Source organism: Lycium ferocissimum, chromosome 1 (assembly GCF_029784015.1).
Source record: "Lycium ferocissimum isolate CSIRO_LF1 chromosome 1, AGI_CSIRO_Lferr_CH_V1, whole genome shotgun sequence".
Taxonomy (NCBI): Eukaryota; Viridiplantae; Streptophyta; class Magnoliopsida; order Solanales; family Solanaceae; genus Lycium; species Lycium ferocissimum.
The window spans coordinates 3,260,688-3,283,871 of NC_081342.1; the positions used below are offsets into that span (position 1 = coordinate 3,260,688).

A 23,184-nucleotide genomic window follows, 5' to 3' on the forward strand; every position below is an offset into this window, starting at 1 on the left:
CAAATTAGACATGCTCAGCCCAATCAATACTGTCTCCGATTCACTTTGGAGCAGAACATAATTTTTAAATCTTGACTTTTTGTCGTGGTACATTTTGTCACTACAGATTTATCTTTTATAATATTACTACTATATATAAGGGAGAACCAAGGGTTTTTGTAATCCTCACAAAAATTTCTAAATTAATGTTAAACTTTTCAATTAATTACTTTTAGATTCTAATGGTATAAAGTCAATTTTACTTTTTTTGTTTTTTTAATTATTTTATTACATAGGGATAGGGGAAGGGGAAATGCGGGAGGGGATTACAACGTGGGGATTCGAACCCTCACCAACAAGGTGAAAGTTCAGGTAGTCAACCAACTGAGGTACTAGATCACTACATCAACTTTACTTTTTGTTCTTATGGTCTACTTTTTAAAAACTGTCGAACACCTATCTTATTTCTTCTTTCACTTTCTTCTATTGATCTTATCTATTATCCTAAAAAAACAATCATTTCTTCGCTAGATATTCTTGCTTCTTGTCGCTCTCTCCTTTTTCCTTTTTCATTTGTTGCATATTATCCTCCAACTTTTTTTTCCTCCTGTTATTGGTTCGTTGGTTGTAGATTCTTACATGTAGGCATTTCTTTTACTTTATACTTGCATCATTGAATTTGAGAATTTCTGAAAATTTATTTACTTACATGTAGGCATTTCTGTTACATTATATTTATATTTTACCGAGCTCATGTGTTTAAAAAATTTGTACTAAAATGATTTTCAGGTATAATTTTAGAAATTATTTAGTCTAAAACTAAGGTTAAAAATCACATTTAACCAGCATAGACCCTTAACACAAAATAATGAGTGCATAATTTAATAAGTATCAAAACAGATTTATTTTTATCTATAAATAAAATCACACGCATACAAATTCACAAAAATATGAAAATATTTTTTGATTTATCATTTTTGCAAGTTGTAATTATCCTACTTTATCATCTTAGCTTAGGATATCGAATCACTTGTGTCCCTTTGAGATTTGCTAATTTTTCTACTTAACTTTGTTCCTCATAAATAAAGTTTTCATTAAAAATCATCTAATTGTGTGATGAAGAAACTTTAATAATTATAAAACTTGTTAATAAAATATTATTAACCTGCAAATACATTAAATTAGTTATCCGGTATTATTAACCTGCAAATACATTAAATTAGTTATCCGGTAGAAAAATGTACTCCCTCCGTCTCAATTTATGTGATATAGTTTGATTAGGCATGGAGTTTAAGAAAGAAAAGAAGGACTTTTGAAACTTGTGGCCTAAACAAGTCATAGATATTTGTGTGGCTGTAAATCATTTCATTAAGGGTAAAAGGGAAAGTTTTAAGTTATATTATTTCTAAATATAGAAATGTATCATTCTTTTTTGTACAGATTAAAAAGGATTGTGTATCACATAAATTGGGACAGACGGAATAGCAGGTCATACTTATTTAATAAAAAATTATACTTTTATATTTTGAGTAAGCCCGGGCCTTCCATAACTAGTTTATGTATAATAAAAGAGAAAAAGCACATATAGCTAGTTGGTAAAATAGCCAGTTTGGTAAAAGAAGTGATGTTTTGGGGCTAAAGTGAATAATAAGTTGATGGTTTGGACAAAATGTGTAATTTTGAAACAATTAGGTTTAGATACTTGGGCGAAAAGACAAAAAAATATGCCTGTCCACACGATTACTTAAAACCTCAAGTTACGCTTAAATCGACAGCCAAATTCACCAAACCTAATTGTGAATCTTAATTAACGCTTCTTGTAAATCTCTGATTTCTTAATTAACGCTGCTTGTAAGTCTCTGATTTCTTAATTAACGGTGATGTTCTGTTCTGTTGTTTGTTCTCAATATATGTTATAGTTGCGATTCCGTGTTTAGGGATCCGCAAAACTCTAAAAAACAAACACACCCAGCTTAAATTATTACTATTATCTTTCTTTTTGTTGTGTTACTCAAACAGAATATTTGTCTATCAACAAAAACTATTGCTAAATCATATTTTCACCTTTCCATTGAAAAACAAATTAAATAATATTACTTCTCTGATGCTCGCCCACTTAACTAGTAATAGTACTAGTAACTGTTACTGTTAGATGTTATTTTCTGAATTCCTTGTTCCAGATTAAATATTAAATTTCTACGTTCAATGTTTTTTTTTTTGATTAATTCCATGGAGTATGATATGAAACATTGTTGTTGTAGGAGGTACTTACAGAAAAGAGAATGGACGAGGTTTCTGAAAACCCCCGTGATGCAATGACACCTTATCCCGATTTGCCCGGTGATTACCACAACTGGTCATCCACAGTGATCTTTTTTCAAGAAGTGAAATCCTGTATCAATGTGCTTGCTCGGGATTGTGACACTGGTTGTACGTACTATGTTGTCAACATCGGTTGGGACGAGTATATTCGTCTTGGGGAAGTTGCATATACTGCTGGTGACAGTAAAGTGTTTTTTATTGGTAATGCCGAAGGTCATGAGGACCCGGCAATTTTCTCTCAAGAATGCAAAGTTTATGATATTCCCAAGAGGCAGTGGCTGCTGGGCTACCCAAGGTTGAGAGCTTTCATGCCCAAGCCAGTTATGTTTTTTGTTGATATGCGGCTTTATGTGCTTTCTAGTAGTATGACCCGTAGACATGCACACTTTGAGATGCTGGATATCAATAATCTTTCCCGAGGTTGGCTTTCACTACCTGAACCCGCTTTTGTTTGGACATGTGTAAGGGTCAGTAGCCATCCTATAATTATTGACTACTCCAAGAAGATGCTGTACGTAGGTGAGTCTGACTGGGGTCTATACACTTGCACTAGAACACTTTATGCTTTCAGCTTGAAAGATAAGATTTGGCATAAGTATCGCCGTTCAAAATCTTTGTCACCTTGCACCTGTAATCTTATGAAAGCCAGTTGGTCAAGTCGTTGTGTAATTGTAGAAAATCACTTGTACAAATTCCGAGTGTACAAATACACTGAGAAATTTCAAGCTATGCTAATCATCCGTAATTTGGAGCATAATATAAAGGTGTACAATAAAGGAGTACAGCTCGATTATGTTGATTATATTCACAGTTATGGTGATCCACCCATCGATGGAACATATGAGGTTGATCTCTCCCGCATTGTTGACCCTAATGTGCTTCTGGATAAGCATGCCAATGGCAAGCTAATTTATCTAGGAAAGAGGAATTCAGACGGAAGGTTTTCTTTGGTTATCCGGTACTCTGTATTTAATGACGTGCGTGACAGGATTGGTCAATATGTGTATACATGCACGTTTGACCTGGAATCAACAGATGAAACTTTCTATGTCAAGAAAGTTGGCAACTCAACCAACTCTTGTGCAGAAGAGTATCACCGGTTGTTAGGTAAGTCTCTCCACCTTCCACTTGCAATTGCATGGTGGCAAAATGAAATGTAAAGTTTGTTCTTTATACATAGCTGTGATTTTGAGATCGTGAAGCGACAAAAAGCTACGAGGCCCCGTTTCTCGCTTGAATCGTGAAGCAAAGAGCTCACTTCATTGGAGTGAAGGGAGATTTGCGGGAAAAAAAAACAAAAAAAAGGACCAAAATAAACCTTGCACAAAGACAATGTATAGAAGCACAGATTCAATTAAAAACTAAAAAGTAGATAGCACAAAATCCTCCATAAGACGAGCAAAGTCAACATTAATATATAAATGGATCAACACCCTATACTTCTACAATATTGTCGATCTTGTATTCCATTATCATCATTATATTGCTCATCTTCTTCTTCTTATTCTGGCAGTATCTACATGCATTTACTTGCTTCAGGGAAGCGAAAAAGTAGAAGAAGGGGGGGAGGAGGAGGAGGAGGAGGAGGAGGAGAAGAAGAAGAAGAAGAAGAAGAAGAAGAAGAAGAAGAAGAAGATCGAGGGGAAGACGGAGGAGAAGAAGGAGAAGGGGGTCAGAAGCATCAAGAGGAAGGACTTTTGTTTTTGGAAGGGGAAGGAGAAGGAGGTCAGAAGCCTCCAGGAGATCAAGGTGATCATCAGAAAGGAGGAGGAGAAGAAGAAGAAGAAGTGGGAGAAGCAGAGGGAAATCCGGGGTGAGAGGGAAATCCGGCAGATCGAGAGACGCATCAGTGGAGTGTCTGTATGAGTACTTGTAATTAAGTTCTGTCAACTTTAGCTTCTTTTTGATGTGTACTAGTGATGTTGAAACTCATTATAGTTATGGATTAAGCAAAGATATTAAGCTGGTGGTGGAAGAAGCAATATATTTTCAAATTTCAGATGCTTGGGACTATACCATTCTTGAAAGTATGTAGTAGTAGTGTTTATTATATTCTTCGATTAGCTGGAAAAGTTTGATTATGCCTCAGAAATTACTTGATCGGAACCTATGGACATTTAGGGTGTGTTCGGTATGGAGTAAAATGTTTCCAAGGAAAATGTTTTCCTAGAAAATAAGTGAATTTTCACTTATTTTCTCATGTTCGTTTGGGTAGTGGAAAATAAGTGAATTTCTTACTTATTTTTCATATTCGTTGGTTGATAGAAAACGTTTTGGAAAATACTCATTCAAGCCTCACCAACTCCAACCAACCCCATACCCCCAACCCCACCCACACGCCACTCCCACCTACCCACCCTACCCCTCCCCACCCCCCCGGTCCAAAAAAAAAAAAAAAATTTCTTTCGATTTTTTTGTTTTGTTTTTTGCACCCCCACCCCAACCCTCACCAACTCAAAACCAACCCCATACCCCCCACCCATACCTCCCACTCACCCACCCCATTTTTACCCCCCTCCATTTTTTTAATTATTTTTTGCACCCCCACCCCCAACCACTCCGTAGCCCATACACCACCCCCTCCCCCCACACCCTACCCCCACCCACGCACCCCCTCCTACAATATTTTTTTTGAAGTTTTTAATTTTTTTTCTAAATTTCTACACGACCTATCCCCATCACGCCCTCCCCCCTTGCGTGGAACCCATACACACCTAAACCCCCTCCCCAACCCCAACATTTTTTTTTTGAAGTTTTTTATTGTCTTTTGTGGGTTTTTACACACAGACACCGCCTACCCAAAAAAAAAAAAAAAAAAAAACTTTTTTCACCCCCCCCTAAAAAAAAAAAAAACCCCATCACCCCTTCCAAAAGTTTTAATTTTTAACCACGCAAACATTCAATTTTTATAATTGTCAACTTTTTTTCAATTTTTTTGGGGGGGAGGGGGGGGGGGTGGGGTGCAAAAACCAAAATAAATGTCAAAACTTTTTTTTCAAAAAAAATATTTGGGGGGGGGGGTAAGTGCGGGTGGGGTGGGGTGCAAAAAACCAAAAAAATCTCAAAACTTTTTTTTTCAAAAAATATTAATTTTTTTTTTTTGCGCGGGGGCAGTGGTGTGCGAGGAGTGGGGTAGGGGGGGGTGGGGGTGGGTGAAAAAAAAAAGTCAAACTTCTTTTTAAAAAAATAATTTTTTTCTGGGGATGCGGGGGCATAGGGTGCGGGTTTGGGTGGGAGGGGTGCAAAAAACAAAAAAAAAACGTCAAATTTTTTTTTTCAAAAATATTAATTTTTTTTTCGGCGGGGGGGTAGGGGGCAGGGGTGGGGTGGCGTGGGGTGCAAAAAAAAAGTCAACTTTTTTTTTTTCCAAAAAATAATTTTTTGGGGGGGGGGGGGGTAGGTGCGGGGTTTGGGTTGGGGGTGCAAAAAATCAAAAATAATGTCAAAAATTTTTTTTCAAAAAAAAATTATTTTTGGGCGGGGGTGGGGGGTGGTGGGTGTGCATGGGTAGGGTGGTGGGGTGGGTGGGGTGTTGGGAGTGGTTGGGGTTTGGGGGTTGGGATTGGGTTGGGTGGTGGTAGGGTAGTTGGTGGAATGAACTTGTGAATTTGTTTTCTCTACTTTTATTAGGGAAGTCATTTTCCCCAATTTTGAGGAAAATGTTTTCCAAAATTTTTGACCAAACGAACATGAGAAAATTGGAACACATTTTTCAGAAAATGTTTTCCTCCGTACCGAACACACCCTTAGAAGCATTCATAGTCTGATTTTTTTTATTAGTATTGAATACCAAATCAAATGAAAAACCAGTTGTTGTCTATATGACTATATTGACGGGTGACTACTGGTAAACCCAATATGAATGCGGCCTAATTTAGGTTGTACAATAAATTAAGTCCATTTAGCACTACTTGTTTTTTTTTTTTTTTTTTGGGTTTATCAACATTAGTTGGCATGTGGTTGATTAGATTGAATCAATTCAAATGATTAAAATCGATAGGCTAAATACCTAGATAGCTCCTTAAAATTGGCATGATTTTTATGTTAAGACACTTAGCATTGAGCCTATTATATTTCTAAGGTTATGTGTTCATATCTACTAGTTATTCCAATTTTACACACAAGAGTTTATACTTTGCGTTGAAAGTACTGGATTTGCGTGCCGTTACGTTGGATTCCCCCCTGCATGTATTTAATCAATAATATAAGGATGTTATTTGTTACTTCATTGTTGTCATTAAATTAATATGTCCTTTCCGACAAGAATTATTAGACTTGATAACTACCTATTCGGACTATTCGTTTTTCCTTTTTGGCTACTGAAAGTCGATCATTAAGCTCTGGTAGTGTAAAGAAAATGAGATAAGTTTTAGGATCACACAACATTGGATCTTAAATTTCCACTGCAGCATTTGTTAAGATAAAAAAACTGATCAATGCTTGATCTGCTTCCTACTTTGATGTTTCATAACGCCATCATAAACATAGGTTTATTGTGTGGTTGGCTGTAAAAGGAAGATTGCTCACAAAAGCAAGATTGCTAAAGTTGCACATTCCAGTGGAAGATTTAAACTGCTGCTTCTGTAATTCTGCAACTTTGGAGACTTCACAACACTTGTTTGCGGAGTGTGTTTGGTTCAAAACTATTAGGGAGGCTTTGTTACAATGGGTTGGCATTCAATTGCATCAAGGCACTGTTAAGCAGATTTTTACCAGTATAAAAAGGAAGCATTGGAAGCAAATGCAGAAGGAAGTTGTTGCTGCTGTTTGGGGGGCCATGATATACCATACTTGGATGGCTCGGAATAGGAAATTTTTTGAAGGCTCACATGTACATACAGAAGGAGTGGTACGCAGATAAAGAAGGAAATAGTTGATAGATTAACTTTACCTTACTTGTATAAGCAACTACATAGATGTAGAGGGATTATGCATAGAATATTGTGTAACTAGTTTGCTGGTTCTGTTGGAGGCTTAAGATCACTGCCAAGTGGGGGTGATTTTAGGTGCTCTTTAGGTTGTAATTGTGGTCTTTTGTTTAGTCAATGGTAATATTTACAGTGTTACCAAAAAAACCATAGAAATAGGATAATGCCATCTGTTACTTTGTTTTACAAGGTATTGTCATCACAGAATTTTTAGTGCCTGTTCAAGCTGAAAGAATGTTTTGTTTCCGTAAATCTGTGTATATTATTTTCATAAGTTAACAACGTTTCGTTTAAAAAAAAAAAGGGCAAGAAACATGCCCGTATACGAGGAGTATACCAAAAAATAGATAATCTTACTAAAAGACATGGTTTTCTGCAAACGACACCCAATCTTCTATACTAATAAGAAATAATCCTATACGTACTTTTCATTTTCTATCTTTGACCAGTCCTTCTCTTCCATTTTGTTTGTCATTGTCACTATTTGGAGGGTCAAACGTCTTCTAATATTGGCTATGGTTGTGTTTAAAAGTAACTTTTATGTACTACTTTAATTAAAAGTCACTGAATAGATGTGCAATATCAACTTGAGAGTTTGCTGCTTGACTACCATACTGTAGATTGTGATTATCTGGTGATCTCTTATTATTTCTGGGAAGTGTTTAAGGATAAAGTTTTCTGATGTCTTACATTTTTCTTATTCCAGAAGAGGAGAAGAAAGTAGGATGTTGTTCACCTCAGTTTGATGATTATTTATCAGAATCCTGTGACAAGACCTATCTTGTTCTGGATACTGCAACTAGTAAGCAGGTGCTTATGACAGATTTGCATTGTGGGATCTGCAAACTGTTGTTGTGCCGACCTGTAGTTCTTAATTGTGGCCATGGTCAGTTCAACTTCCTCCAACTTATATTGATTACTTTCTTTCTTTTTTCTGATAAGGAATTAGTATGTTCCAATCGCCATTTCTTACTATGTCATTTTCCTTTCTGTAGTTTATTGTGAAAATTGTGTGATCAGTCCAAGTGGACACCCCAACGTTTGCTTGGTTCTTGAGCACTTACTGGAAGAGCAATTTCCCAAGTTGTATGCAGAAAGGAAAAGCGCATCAGTGGCAAGATCTGATCATCAGATTCCACCAACACATATGTCAATACTTCTTTTGTCAGATATCAACTTTAAAAAATTGTATCACTACAACACTCTTTATCTTAAAATTTGTAATATGACATAGAATTTTCACATGCACATTATACTCGTCTTTATGTAAATAATATAATCAACATGGAAACCACCTCAAGTTTCACTGATCATTCAAAATTTAAGAGCTGCAATCTCTTGTGCATTGTGGTAACTTTGCTCTTTAACATGAAAAGCAATAGATGGCAGAAGTGTCTGTCATGCACCAGCATGCATATATGAAGTCATGTTTGTAAACTCTGATGCTTATGTTGATTAATAATGCAAACTTTCCTTAGTGGTGACAACTTTAAGTGCTCGAATTTTCTAGTTTCGATGTTTCCATTCCTTTTCACCCCTACTCATGATCAGATCAGACTCCAATGAGATGATAGATCCTTTTTGCTGCTTCTTGATATATTCGATCTACTAGAAGGTATTTCTATGATTGAGGAATAAAGAAAATCTTTGCAGATTAGAAAGGTGAGAGGTTATAAATGATCATCAATCTCTTCTTTGTGTTTTTCTCCTTGGCTCATGGTACTGTTTCTTGGAACAACTGGTGCTCATGTGTTACGGTGATGGTGATCCTACTCTTAGATCCATACTTGTGTGATGTGTCGGATGTCTGCACCCTATTTTATGTAACATAGTTTTTGATATATCCAATAGGAATAATTGCCCAACTTCCAGAACTCTTCTTTGAAGAAACTCAGTGTTCTGTTTCCACTAAAATTGGCTAGAATTAGGAAATTTCTATTTTACCATAGCGTCTTGATTCAGCTGTCGTTGGACTTGTATCACAAGTTGCTATCTTGTATGACAGGAGCTGAGGCCAAAGCTGCTGATTGCAAATCGCTACCTAAATTTAATCTTTCAACATGGTTAATGGGTGGAGGATCAGTTCATTATGGATTTGGTTGTGATTGTTGTGGGGTAAGATTAGCTTCTCTTTTATTCTTGTTTTCAGATTGAGAATATTGATTTTTCACTGTAAAGTTTGATAATGGATGTCTCTGGTGACTTTTTTTCTGTGGTAAAAATACTGTAAACTGTAGTTACATAATTGTTGCTTGCTCAAGAGCAGAGGCGGATTTATGTGGATGGATGATTGATTTCACGGCATTCAAACCACATTATATATATATGCGGATATGTATAATAAATGAAATATATATAAGTCATTTCCTGGTTCTGGATGCAAGAACAAAACAGGAAAAAAAAAGATGGGCATAATGAAGTCTCTTTCTTTACATGTCTCTCTATTTAGTTTTTTTTTTTCCTTGATGATGTGTCAGAACATACTTTTGCTTTTGTATCTTTAATTCTTTTAACTTGCTATTCTTTGTTAATCCAAATTAAAAACTCTTTTATGCTTTAATTAATTCTTCTAGAAGAAACAATATTTTACTTCCTCTTTCTTTAAGTATTAATCAGTAGAAAACTGCATTCAGTCGTATCCTATATCAATGAGTACTAACAGTTAAAATGTCACATAAATATTAAAAACATATATATTAAATCTAAATTTCAAAATTTTAAAACAAATTCAAGTTTTAAAATGATGAATATTATTATTTAAGAGTTTCTATTTAAAGGTTGCTTCATCTTTGCAACGTTCGCGCTTTTGGAAGAACAAAATATAATAGATATTTAAAAAGTTTTGACTCTTTCTACACTTTGATATATATTGTATTTAGAACACTAGAAAATAGACAGTATGAATCTATTGAGATAACGGTATTAGATGGTGTAGGATCTTGGATAATTATTAAAAATCTAAAATTTTTATAGTGGTAGGATAAAGATGATTAGTTTTTCTTATGGATGTATCTAGAAAAAAAAAAAAAAAAAAAAAAAAATAGGGAGTGGCATCGTTAATAATAAGCATATTCGTTCGATTTGTCTATATCATTCGAAATAGATTAAAGAACCCGTCAATTCTGAAGAAAAAATTTTCTTTACCCTTTCCAAAGCTTCCTCTTCTTTAGTTGAATCTTCCGAACTTTCAAATCTTGGGCTCCGTCAAAGGTTTCTCCGAGGCACCAATTTCTGCAGTGGTAAAATGATTGTTTTCAGCATTAAACCACATTATAAGATTGTTATTTCAAGATCTTAACAAAAGATTCAACTAGTTTACCTAAAATGCATTTCTTGTGTTCTGGATGCAATGGAGTTGTCAGAATCTAATTACAAGGTATGGAAGAAAAGATGGGAATACCTTGTGGGAAGTTGTGGGATTCTGTTAATATCTACCTATTTAGTTGAGCCTTTATTATGAAGTTGATGATGTGTCAGAACATATGCTTTAGGTACCAGGAAATCACTTCCTCTTGTCTGAAATTAAGAACAAATAATTAAAAACCAAAAAGGTGCTTGAATAGCCTACTATTCTTCTAGAAGAAACAATATTTTAGCAGACAACTAAGATAGGAACAGTAGAAAACTGAACTTTCTTCATATCTCGACTTTGGAGAACTTATGTTCGCTAGATTTCTTAGAGTTAATGGTTAAAAACACACCTAAACTATCATCTTTTATCTAGTTTCATACCTTAACTTTACATTGTTCCATTTTTGTTACATCAATTCAGGATGGGCTCCACACCATCCTTGGAGGAGTTGAGAATTTGTTGTCATTACAAATATTTGGCCAACTCGAGATGGCTAGTGTGTTTAATCAAAAAGGAAGGAAATAGTTTAGGTAGGTAAAGAGAATAGATAGGAAGAGGTATGAAAGTAGCTCGAAGTTAGAAAAAGTGATAGTTTGGGTGTGTTTTTGACCATTAACTCTAGGAATTACATGGGTAGTTCCCTGCTATGTTGAATTTGCTTTTGAGCAATTGTCTTTAGATGCCTGAAAGTTACAGTATTTCTATGTTGGTATTCTAATGGCAACTGTAGTTCCTTTTGCAAACTTGATATACCTGTTACGCAGGGGCGGACCCACCTTATAGGAAGGGGTGTCATCCGACACGGCTTCGTTAAATTTTTTAATATATATGTATTATGTATATTATTCTGGAAAAGAATAGAATAATTATAGATATTAAAAAGGACACCACTTCACACACAAGGCTCCATGGCTGGTTAAGTGGCTTGTTGAGGAAGCATTCAGCCTGCGTTCGAATCCTTTAGCAGCACGTACTTTTTAACCATTTTCTAAGTTTTTCTTAAGTACCTATATTTCTTAAAAAAATAGAAGGCCTTGAGACTATAACCCCCTCCTCCATTCCAGCTAACGATAAAAAAAAATCAGTCAATTTAGATATATTTTGATGCAAACCTAAAAGTTAAATTATTATTTATTGTCAATGGATATTTCAAGCTAAACTTACAATCTTAACATTAAAAAAATTAGTCATTCTTCTTTACAAAAGGTTTTTTTACTAGATGGTGGATCCTACGGTAGTGCTAAATTCCGCAGGAAATTAATGGTCAGATCGTATGCGACTCTTTTGTTAACAATGAGCTCTCTCTATATATATATATGCAGATGTATCCTATTGTTGGGGATACGATACAAATGCAAAGATGTAAAAGATAAATATGATTCGACGTATTTGTGAAGGGGGCTATAAAAATAGTCGAAGGCTCCCTGAGACGATTTAATCAACACACACCACAACATCGATTTGATCTAGTACAGCCACGAAAACAATCTTTTCTAATGCGTTGGGCATTGGGGAAAACTTTTGTATTTAATGGGCTTTCACTTAGTGCATTCCGTTAATGGAACATTAAACTCTTTCCAGCCAACAGTTTGTGCTTTATTGTTACTTTTGACAGAGTGATAGCTACTTGTTTGAAAATTTTTTGGAAGTCCAAAAATATGCATGGGCATTATGAAGCATGAAAGTTCCTGTCATAATATCTTTTATATATTTCTTCTTTTTCTTTTATGACTTTTTATTAAAAAAATACATGAAGTTCTATCGTCAATTTATGTACATTTCGACTAATCTACCATGTCATATTTAGTAGTGGTAGGGGAAAAGATGATTAGTTTTTTTTATGGATGTATTAGAATAATATCTGAAGTTATCCCAACGAAATCTAAATAGGAGTGACATTAGGCATTTTTTTTCAACCAAAATTTTTTTTTTTTTTTTTTGCATTTTAATTCAAGAAAGCTATTCACGTTCTAGCATTAAATTTTTTTTTTTTTTTATTTGGTTCATACAAAAAACGAAATTAAATAAAAAATTTGTCCTAGGTTTCTCGGTCCAACGAAATAGGACAAATTTTTACACCATTTTGTCTTACAAATGAAATAGGAAAATATAATAATTTTTTTTTTTTTGTATTTACGTGATACTACTAACGAAATAGTATTAGGTAGGTACAAAAAAGGGAACGAAGAAAAATGACTCAATAAAAAATCAAATGAACCAAAAATACCCCAACAAAAAAAAGTGTTACAAAACTACTCTTTTAGCGAAGAAAAATAGTTCCGTAGCTAAAGATTTTTTTTTTTTTTTTTTTTTTGCAATTGTCGCAAGAAAAAAATATAGAAGTTACGATATTTTTATGTTGGTATAATGTAGGTTCCTTTTGCAATACATAGGATACGTAGACGTTCGGATAGTCATTTTAGGAGTTGAAAGGTGTCATCCGAAGTAAGTTTTGTTAAATTTTTTAAGGTATATTTTAGTCAATTATATCTGGAAAAATTAGAATACGGACTTTATTTTCAAATATTGAAAAAGGAACCATTGACACACAACTACATGGCTTGCTGGATTTTTGTTGAAAGCGTTCAGCCTGCGTATCATCATCTTATAAGTAAATAAACCTGAAAATTTAACCATTTGAGAGAAAAGTTTTTCTTAATGGGATAAATTTCTTAAAAAAAAATAGAAGGCCGGTTGAGACTATAACCCCTGCGGCACCATAGATCTCTAAAAATACGCAAAAAAAAAAAAATCAGTCAATTTAGATATATTTTGACATGCAAACCTAAAAGTTAAATTATTATTTATTGTTTGACTGGATATTTCAAGCTAAACTCCCTATATTTTTTAGAATTATATTTATATTCAAAATAAAGTTATGTCTTGATTAAAAAATATAGATGTAAATCAAAACCTTAAAAAATAAAACACGTAAACCTTAAACAAAATTTACTTCGGCTACCTTTTGTTAAAACGACGATCTCTCTCTCTCTCTCTCTCATATATATATATATATATATATATATATAAAATATATTATATATAAAAATGTATTTTCCTTTTGTTTTTATATAAACGAAATAAAAAAAATTTCCCAATTTATAAAAAAACGAAATTAAAAAAATTAATTACTTTTTGTCCTAATCTTGGACTTTACGAAATAAGACAAAAATATTTTTTTTTTAATTTCTTTTTTTGTTATCGAGCCAAATAATAATAAAAAAAAATTTAAAACTATTTCATTAATTACTTTTAGAAATCCAATCAAATTAAAAAAAATTATTATATTTTTTTTCATTTTTGTATAAACTAAATAAAAAATTATTTCGTTTACACAAAAAACGAAATTAAAAAAAAACAAATTGTTTCGTTTATACAAAAATGAAATAGGGAAATATAATAATTTTTTTTAATTTGATTGCATTTCGCGCCTGAAATGCTTAACGCTTATCCAATTAGATTTTTTTTTTTTTAATTTGATAACAATCACGATTAAGAAAACGAAATAGGACAAAAATATTTATTTTTTTAATTTCATTTTTGTTAATTATGTTATCAAATAAAAAAAAATTAAAAATTATAATGTCTATTTCCAAATTTGAATAGCATCACGAAATCAAAAAAAAAAAAAAAAAAAAAATTTTTTGGTTAAAAAAAAACTGCCATGAACTATAAGAAATATGGTTGTTGTTGTTGTCGTTGGATAACAACGAAATACCCATTTGGTATAAAAAATCTACTTTTATTTTGAGACTACGTAAAAATAACCATATATATATATATGCATATGTATCAGTGCATGTATTGAGTGACTCTACAAGGTTTAGACTAATGAAAAGAGTTACCTTAGTGTCATTGCCGCATCTTGTAGTTTTTTGGTCAATTTGTGCACATCTAAACTAATCTGCGGTTTGATCTATGTACAGCCAGCACAAGGCATTGATCAACTCTGTCAACCTTAGATTTAGACTTTAGACAAACCAGACTTAGACTTAATGTGAAGAATTCATCCAGTGTTGCATTTACATGAATTCACTACTAGAAATACACATATTTCTCATGGAATTTCCGATGAGAGTTTGAATATTGGTTCCTAAGATTGTCACTCTCACTCTTCTTTTCAGTTTAATGAAAGAAGTAAAATTTAAGAAACAATTAAGGAGCTGGGCATCAGCTTCTTTGGTTGAAATCGCTCAGATTTCTACAAGCGCAGATGAATCTCAATGAACATAAAGCTCTTAAACTCACACGTAAAACTTAAAACTTGTCGAATCAGCTTTGTAAAGGAAAAAAAACAGATAGAATTGACTGGAACAAACTTTGAGCAGCAAAAACCGAAACCAAAAACATCAAAAATTTATTCATTTCTTGTTTCACTTAGATAAAAAAAAAAAAAAAAAAAAAAAAGCAAGAAGAAGATATGTGAACGGATACTTCTCAGTCCTCAAGCCTCAGCCAGATACTACATACAACAGACATTCAAGGGAAGGAGAAGCTTGTTCAACCTTTTGCCATGGCAAACTCTTGACCTCGAACCTCAACCAGACACTACTACTTACAAAATAGGTAATTGGTGAACATAGCCAAGTCTTGCTCTATGAACAACGAAATAGAATGAGTACATTGGAGTGTTGAGAACCAGATAATAATGCTTCATCATTTTGATCCGCGATATCAGTAGGAGGTGGAGTTGTGCGCAACATCAGCTTTCATTTCCTGAAGAAACATTAGTACATAACAATCAATAAATGCCTCGCTGATATGTCGAATATCAACTTTGATATAATTAGTTCTATTAAGAAACAAGATCAGAGAGTTCATTAAATTGGGACCTTCCTGTTTGAAATGACAAAGATGACAAAGATGACAAACATTTTGCATTTTCATATACTAGACAGGATCCCAATAAATAAAAATTCATACCCAAATCCATTTCTCCTATAATCCCCTGTTCACAGGTATCCCCAATTTACTCTCATGATCATAGCAGCTAAATATTTCCTCAAATGCTTTCTCCTCATTCAACCATTTATTTTTTCTAGTGTCAATGTTACTGCCTACGTGAAGGAAGATTCAGCCATTTCTATAGCTAAAGTAATGAAAAATAGAGTCGAAGCAATAACAGTAAGCTATTAGCAACAAGGAAAACCACCAAACCTAGATACCATATATCACAAGATTACCAACAAGTATATTACTGTATAAGCATTTTTGTATGGTGTCCTTCCTGTCACCATGTATCACTGGATATTCATTACAAGGTGAACAAATCATTACTAACATCATCATCATATATAATTAGCAGGGGATGGATTAATTGTTCTTAACATCAACTTCACTTCCTAAAATCTCGAAAGTACATACCAGTTAATGAAGCACCTCATGATATGTCACATGAAAAGAAAAAACAGTTTAGATTGTAAGCAACTAGGAAAACCACCAGCATGTTCAAAGAGTGGGATTTTCTTTCTTCTGGATTTCCCACCAATTCATTGGATCCCTAGTCTTAGAGCTAAAGAAATTCCTCGGTCTAATGTCATTTACTTTGGTAGTAGAAGACACCAAACACCACAACCAAATAACTGTTGTCACATAAAGTTATTTTATGGACATACGCAAAAAGGAAAAGGGCAAATAAAATCTCCAAGTAGATGTGGTGTAAAGATGTCCCTAAAATATGAAATGTCTTTTTCGATATTTGACAAAGCACCAGAGAAATGTATAAGGAGGAACCAGGGGCGGAGCTAGCCCTTCGGGCGTGGGTTCGGCCGAACCCAGTAGCTTTGGTCCGACCCATATATTTGTATTAAATTTTTGGTCAAATATATACAATTTAATAATTTAGAACCCAGTAACTTTAAAGAATTAGAACTCCGAACCCACAAGCTTCAAATCCTGGCTCCGCCTCTGGGTGGAACTCTTACAAGTCATTAGCTACACCATTGTCATTCATCTGAGCTTCTGGAACCTTTAGTCTTGTTGTGTGCGTGGTTCGTCTTGTAAAAAGGGACAAACTAGGCTTTCAATGTAGATGTCTGCCTCAATACAGAAACGAAACTTAGCAACCTTTGTATATCTGATCGATTCATCCTTTGGATTGTATCTCATGAAAGTTGATCTACGCATAAGCAATATTTCACCTTTGTTTGACATGAAAAGTGTTGGAGAAATACCAGAAGAAAATAAATTCTCAAGATCACTAGGATATCTAATGGTGTACATTTTTGTCCAAGACTCTTTAACCCCATACTGCTTCATAACCCACACATCTGTGTGAGTTCTAGGATAATTACAAAATACAGAAAGATCACTTCCCAATGCTCCCAGCAACAAAAAATTGTATCCTTCATCATAGCATGGCTGCTCCACCTTTCCCCATTTCTCATCAGCCAAATCGATAGAAATGATTTTCCAATCCTTATGCAAATCACGACAATCATTATTAGCCCAATATATTCTTCCATTTACAAACTTTCCTGTCCTAGCGAATTGAATCTCGCCCGAAAAATCCTCATCATGAGTTCTCCAATTATCACTCTTTAGACTATATAGTTTTACCTCAACGTGACGCGAACGGCCATGTATGTAACAAAACATACCTATTACCTTATAATCATCATGATACTCATCATATCCAAAACCATATTTGAAACATGCAGGTCTACCAGTAGGTCTAGAATCAGGCAATTTCTTGAACTTTCTAGTAGATGGATTCCATAGAAACAAGTCAGTGAACCCAATGGCAAGACAAATCAATCCATTGACAGAACCCACAACCCAAACATTTTTGAGGGGGTTATTCATGGGATAATCCAAGTCAAATGATTCAATAACAGAGTCATTATTAAGTAAAGAGCTAAGAGAACAACTCTCAATATTGTACTGGTATTTATGAACAGAAGGAGTCAATACAAACTTGTGATGTGTCAACACAAGTCTCTGGCTATTAGCAGATATACTGAGATGGGTATTGATAAATTCAGGGGTAGAGATCAAAGCAAGCCAAGATTTTGAAACAGACCTGAATTTCAAGAGTGATTTCACTGGTAGCCTTAAAAGTATTTCAATGATGAGTTCTTCTGGAAGGGTAGGGATTATCAAGATTGATTCTTGAATTGAAGTTGATGAAAAATGAGACTTGTTTGGGGGTTTGTTCTGTTTTGGGTGTTGATGCGAGCCTTCATCTTCATCATATTCCATTTGGGTTGCAGAAATTTGAGTTTCTTCAAGTTCGAATTCTTTTAGCCCAAGAACACTGTTTGTGTGACTGAAAGGGGAAGAAATCAACCTAGGGGTCCGTTTGGTTTGAGGAATAAAGGAGAATAATCCCAAGAATAAATTTGAGATTACAGTCAAACCTTTCTATTATTATTATTCGCCATACCAGCATTTCATTTACTTTCTTATAACAGCAATGACATTCATTATAATAGTGAAGGTAACAATGAAGATGAAGAGCCTCAACCTACTGCAACTTGGGTGAGCCTCAGCCTAGTATAAATAATGTAATGATATAAAAGTTACTATGAGATGCAAATCAACTCTAACATCTTACTTCAAACATTGAATGAATCACAATTTTTTAAAATACATTCCTATCATACTATGCAATTTACCTTATCTGAAAGAAAATAACCAATAAACATTATTTTTATTATAATTAAAATATCACTCCTTCATGAATAAAATCATAATTATTTTTAAATAATGAAATAATAAAATACGATAATTTTGAGACATAGGACAAAAACATGAAGACCAATGATAAGTGAAGATGTAAAATTCATCTATCTATTTTTAAAATAAATGTTCTCAATTAATAAGTATGCAATACCAGAGCTTGTTATTCACCGTTAATCGCTATTCACGGTGTTCTCAATTAATAAGTATGCAATACCAGAGCTTGTTATTGAGTTACTCTAAATTTCTTGTTTATATAGATGCAAAAACTATTAAACTTCATTTTATTAAAGATTTATGAGGATCAACAGTGTTAAACTAATGAATTTGACACATAATTTGTGTAAGAACGGTTAAGCCCTGACCTTTGGGCGTTAGGTGTTTAGTCGGGCACTTAGGGCAAGAGCCTTACAGAACTAAGCCCCACACATAAGCCCCGAAGCGATTTGCCAGTGCCCCGCCCCAGGTCGATCCCTGACGCGAGTCCCAAAACGGCCTTTTAAAACATTGCCCAAGACCATCCTCACAAAAAAGTAGTATTACATTAAGAGCTGAGATAATGCATACATTTCACTGGCAATACACAATTAATATTTCGAAGAAAATAGCACGTCATGTCGCTCTGATAAAAACTTTCAAACAAACCAAGTATTAGAAAGCTACCAACAAGCACATTACTGGGATAGGCATTCTTCTAGTTTCCTTCCTTTCACGATGTATCATTGGATGCCTCTTCTTTTTCCTTTCCTTTCCTTTGGACTAAAATATCATTAAAGTTGAAATAAATTACCACTAATATCATATACGGAGTACTATATAAATAGCAGAGGGAAGAGGGAAGATTCAACTACTTGTTCAATTCCGACCAATCTGAAGATACTACATACAAAAGAAATTCAAGCATAGGAGACGCTTTTTCAACCTTTTGACACGACAATCTCAAATTACTACATTCAACTGAAATACAATGAACAGAGAAGTTTGTTCAACCTTTCTCATGACCCATTCAAGCTGCAACAAAATAATACATTCGACGAACATTGAGATCAGGAAAAAGTTAGGCTTCACTCTTTTGATTCAAGCAGACAGCAGGGTAAGGATTGGTTGTCCTTAACAGCAACTTTCACTTCCTGAAATTTCAATAATACAGAAAAGTTAATAAAGAAACTCAGTGATATGTCACATGACACAATTAAAAACAACGTATATGTAGAAAGCACCACACGCAGTGACATTCCTATGCATGATCTACATTTAAACGCAGCAAAAATCATTTTCATCAGAAATTACCTGTCTTTACAGTAAAAAGATGAGTTTCATACTGATTGCCCTACCAACTTCTAAGCAGTGAACAGTAACAAATATAAGATAGTAAAATCTACTGCATTCAAAGGAAAAAAAAAAGGGGTAGCTGAATAATCTGATGGCTCAATCATGATTCATGAGGGTACAACTTCAAATGGTATATGTAGTCTATCATAATTCATAAATACCAAAAGAAATTAAAGATTAAGACTAAAGTCACAAGCAGTGGTCATATTGATCTGCGTCAAACATTATATGCTGCTCAAAATTGGTGGTAAGTTGATTTAAAGCTGGTCCATTTCATAGAAAGTATGCGCCCCTAAGCTCTACCAAGTCTACCTTGCAAGAATTTCCACATGCATTCCTTTTGGTTTTTTTTTTTTCCTTCATAACGTTTCAACTAAATTGAACAAATAAGTCCTTTTTTTAAAAGAAAATTGAACAAATAAGATAACTTGGCTGCATCGCATTTCCCCTTGTTCCCTAAATTTAATGTCTCACATACGATGCAAATCAACAAATAGAGCCACATGTGTGTCAAAGTTCAAAAGTTTGACATTGTTTTCATACATGTCGCAATTGTTTTTCCTCGTCTGCATTTCCTTGGTTACATTTGATTTGATTCAAAATTCACAATGCCACAACAAAGAGTTGATACCATAACAAAGTAGAGTTTAATTGACAAGGCTTTTCATCTCATTTCGTGATACATAACCTAACCATATCACCTAGTTCCTTTTGAACTATTAATTAATACCAAAGAGAATGCATAAAACTCTCCGAAATAGCGAACTTAGTTATAATTAGCTCTATTAAAAAACAAGATAAGAGAATTCATTATAGTAGGAACCTTCCTGTTTGAAATGACAAAGATGACAAACATTTGCACTTTCATATACTAGACAGGACCCCAGTGAATAAAGATTCATACCCAAATCTATTTCTCCTAGAATCCCTTGTGAACAGGTATTGAAATTTACTCTAATGATCATAGCAGCTAAAATAGTCAAATGCTTTCTCCTCATTCAACATTTTTGCTAATGTCAATGTTACTATCAAAGTGAAGCAAGATTCAGGCTCTGATTGTATAACTAAAATAATGAAAAGATAGTGTCGAGAAAATAACAGTAAGCAATTATCAACAAGAAAAACCACCAAATCTAGATTTTATATCTGACCTTAAACCTTATAAAATGGTTCTTTTTTCCCTATTAAGTTTCACTTTAAAAGCGACTACCAATGAAGGCCCCATATCAAAATAGTAATCTTGGAAATGGTTATGCCTAGTGTTATAGGCGCATTCATGATTCAGCTGCCCTGATTGTCACATCCCTGGCATTATTCTTACTCTGTCCAGAGGCACAACAAGTCCCCTCAAAACACTGCTCAAAAGAGAAACTATGTCTCAAGTCATTTACTTTTGGGCTATGTTGCTCGGACTCTCCAAAAACGATGCCGCACCCGTGTTGGATCCTTCAAAAATGCACTACTTTTGGAGGATCCGACACACACCCATGTCCATTTTTGAAGAGTCCAAGTAACATAGCTTTTGAGTGTTGACAACACCAAATACAACAATCAAATAATTGTTCTTGTGAAAAGTTGTTTTTTTCATGGAAATATGCAAGTAGCAATAGGACAACAAGATCTCGAAGATGTGGTGTGATTACGTCCCTTTTAAATATGTCAATGTCTTTTTCTATGTTTGATAATATAAACAAGATTGAACAGCCGTAGTAAAAAATGTATAAAGTGGAACTCTTACAAGTCACTTCTTACCTAATTAAGCTAATCAGCGCTTTTGCATCCTTCATTCCTGTTGTGTCCTTGGTTCGTTTTGTAAGAGGGGGCAACCTAGGCTTTCAAAGTAAATTTCTGCCTCAAGACCAAATTCACCAAACCCAAACTCCGTATACTTTGGATATCTGGTCGAGTCATCCTTTGGATTGTATATCATGAAAGTTGATCCAAATATAAGCAAAATTTCACCTGTATTTGACAAGCAAAAGGATGGAGATAACCGATAATGCACAAAATTATCTTCCACAGGAACTGGAGGATTCTTGATGGTAAACATCTTTGTCCAAGATTCTTTAACATCATACTCTTTCATAACCCACACTTCTACAACACACACATCTAGGTGAGTTCTCGGATCAGTGCAAACCATAGAAAGGTTACTTTCAAACACTCCTAGCAAGAAAGCACTATTTCCTTCTCCATAGCAGGGCAGCTCCACCGCTCCCAATTTCTCACAAGCCAAGTCAATAGAAATGATATTATAGTCCTCATCCAAACCAAGACCATCAGTAGTAGCCCAATGAAGCTTCCCATTCACAAACTTACCCAACTCCATGAAACGTACCCCACCCTGAAGAAAATGGATACTTCTCCAAGAATCACTCTTTAAACTATATATTTTGACCTCAGCAGGACAAAACTGATCATAACTAGAAAACATACAACTCACTACCTTATAATCATCATGGATCTCATCGTATCCAAAACCATATATGACACTGTCAACATTGTTAAAACCTCTCAGTTCTAAAATCAGTCAACTTCTTGTACTTTCTAATTGATGGATTCCATAGAAGCAATTTTGTTGACTCAGCAAAACAAATCAACCCGTCAACAGAACCCGCAATATACAAATACCCATTGGATTTTTCCACGGGATAATTCATGTCTAATGCCTCAACAACAACAGAATCATAAAGCAAAGACCTAAGAGAATAGTCCTTAAGATCACCTTCAGGTGGAACAACCATCAACATAACCCTATGGTGGATGTAGTCCTTGTTATTAGCTGATAAACTGAGATGTCTCTTGATAAATTCAGAACTAGAAATTAAAGAAAGCCAAGATTTTGAAACAGACTTGAACTTCAAGAGGGGTTTCACTGGTAGCCTTAAGAGGATTTAGGTGATGAGTTTTGCTGGCAAAATAAGGATACTAAAGATTGAATCTTTCACTGAAGTTGATGGAAGTTGAGAATGGATAATGGGTTTGCTTTGTTTTGGGTGTTGACGGAAGGCTTTATCTTCATCAGATTCCATTTGGGTTGAAGAAATTTGAGCTCTTGGAGTGCTGCAGTTCTACCATTGATTCTTGATTTTGGGGGGAAATTATACTAAATGGATATTGAGTTTATTATTAGCAGCAAATGACAAAATTGATCCTTTATCTGGGGCGGTAGGTTCAAATGTTCAATATAAAGTCAAACCTTTCTATAATTGTCATTTTTTCCGAAACTCATTTTTTATATTATATTTTACACACTTTGTAAAACTACTTCTCTATAACAATCATACTCAAATATTATGTAATAATATTATGATAAAAGTAAAAAGTTGTTGTTAAGAGTCAACTGCTACTTGGCGTGAGATTGAAAAGTTAATTGTTAAGCTCTCAGACAGCCTTAAGGAAAGTTATTGAATTTCCTTTTACCGAAAGTTTGTTGGACAAAATTCTTGTCAATTCAAACATTATATTATCACTACGAGACTGAAATTTACGAAACAACCTACCATTGTAGAATTCTTACGTAAAACTTGAAATATTTAAAATCTCAATTATTTTAAGTGCATATGTTCCTTAGATTTAATTCTTAATCGG

General features: G+C 34.1%; 2 protein-coding genes and 1 pseudogene across 4 annotated transcripts; 1 reads left to right on the forward strand and 2 right to left on the reverse strand.

The window, feature by feature from the left end:
• Positions 1-1,799: 1,799 nt before the first annotated feature.
• On the forward strand, positions 1,800-11,106 carry LOC132061024 (uncharacterized). The gene is made up of 7 exons (XM_059453912.1): positions 1,800-1,830; positions 2,241-3,408; positions 3,815-4,157; positions 4,240-4,328; positions 7,936-8,115; positions 9,235-9,344; positions 11,002-11,106. Exons 2-7 carry the CDS (start codon positions 2,262-2,264, stop codon positions 11,104-11,106), a joined length of 1,974 nt encoding a protein of 657 aa, XP_059309895.1. The 5' UTR covers positions 1,800-1,830; positions 2,241-2,261.
• A 3,880-nt stretch (positions 11,107-14,986) lies between these two features.
• Positions 14,987-17,917, reverse strand: LOC132060105 (F-box/kelch-repeat protein At3g23880-like). 3 transcript variants are annotated; one of them, XR_009415898.1, is made up of 2 exons: positions 16,465-17,917; positions 14,987-15,297 (listed from the first exon to the last, which is right to left on the reverse strand). XR_009415898.1 is itself a non-coding variant. In XM_059453032.1 (1 exon), the coding sequence occupies exon 1, from the start codon at positions 17,779-17,781 to the stop codon at positions 16,552-16,554; it is 1,230 nt and encodes a 409-aa protein (XP_059309015.1). In that variant the 5' UTR covers positions 17,782-17,916; the 3' UTR covers positions 16,296-16,551. The 3 variants fall into 3 exon arrangements, 1 of the variants encoding a protein (XP_059309015.1); XR_009415894.1 differs by having other exon boundaries at positions 16,438-17,917; XM_059453032.1 differs by lacking the exon at positions 14,987-15,297 and having other exon boundaries at positions 16,296-17,916.
• A 1,181-nt stretch (positions 17,918-19,098) lies between these two features.
• On the reverse strand, positions 19,099-22,692 carry LOC132060028 (F-box/kelch-repeat protein At3g23880-like; annotated as a pseudogene).
• Between the last annotated feature and the right edge of the window lie 492 nt (positions 22,693-23,184).

Bases quoted from the DNA above. Each gene is read 5' to 3' on its own strand.
- LOC132060105 (XM_059453032.1), bottom strand. From the start codon at position 17,781: ATGGAATATGATGAAGATGAAGGCTCGCATCAACACCCAAAACAGAAC.
- LOC132061024 (XM_059453912.1), top strand. From the start codon at position 2,262: ATGGACGAGGTTTCTGAAAACCCCCGTGATGCAATGACACCTTATCCC. The intron at 3,409-3,814 runs GTAAGTCTCTCC...TTATTCTGGCAG, and splicing joins AGAGTATCACCGGTTGTTAG to TATCTACATGCATTTACTTG. The intron at 9,345-11,001 runs GTAAGATTAGCT...ACATCAATTCAG, and splicing joins TTGGTTGTGATTGTTGTGGG to GATGGGCTCCACACCATCCT.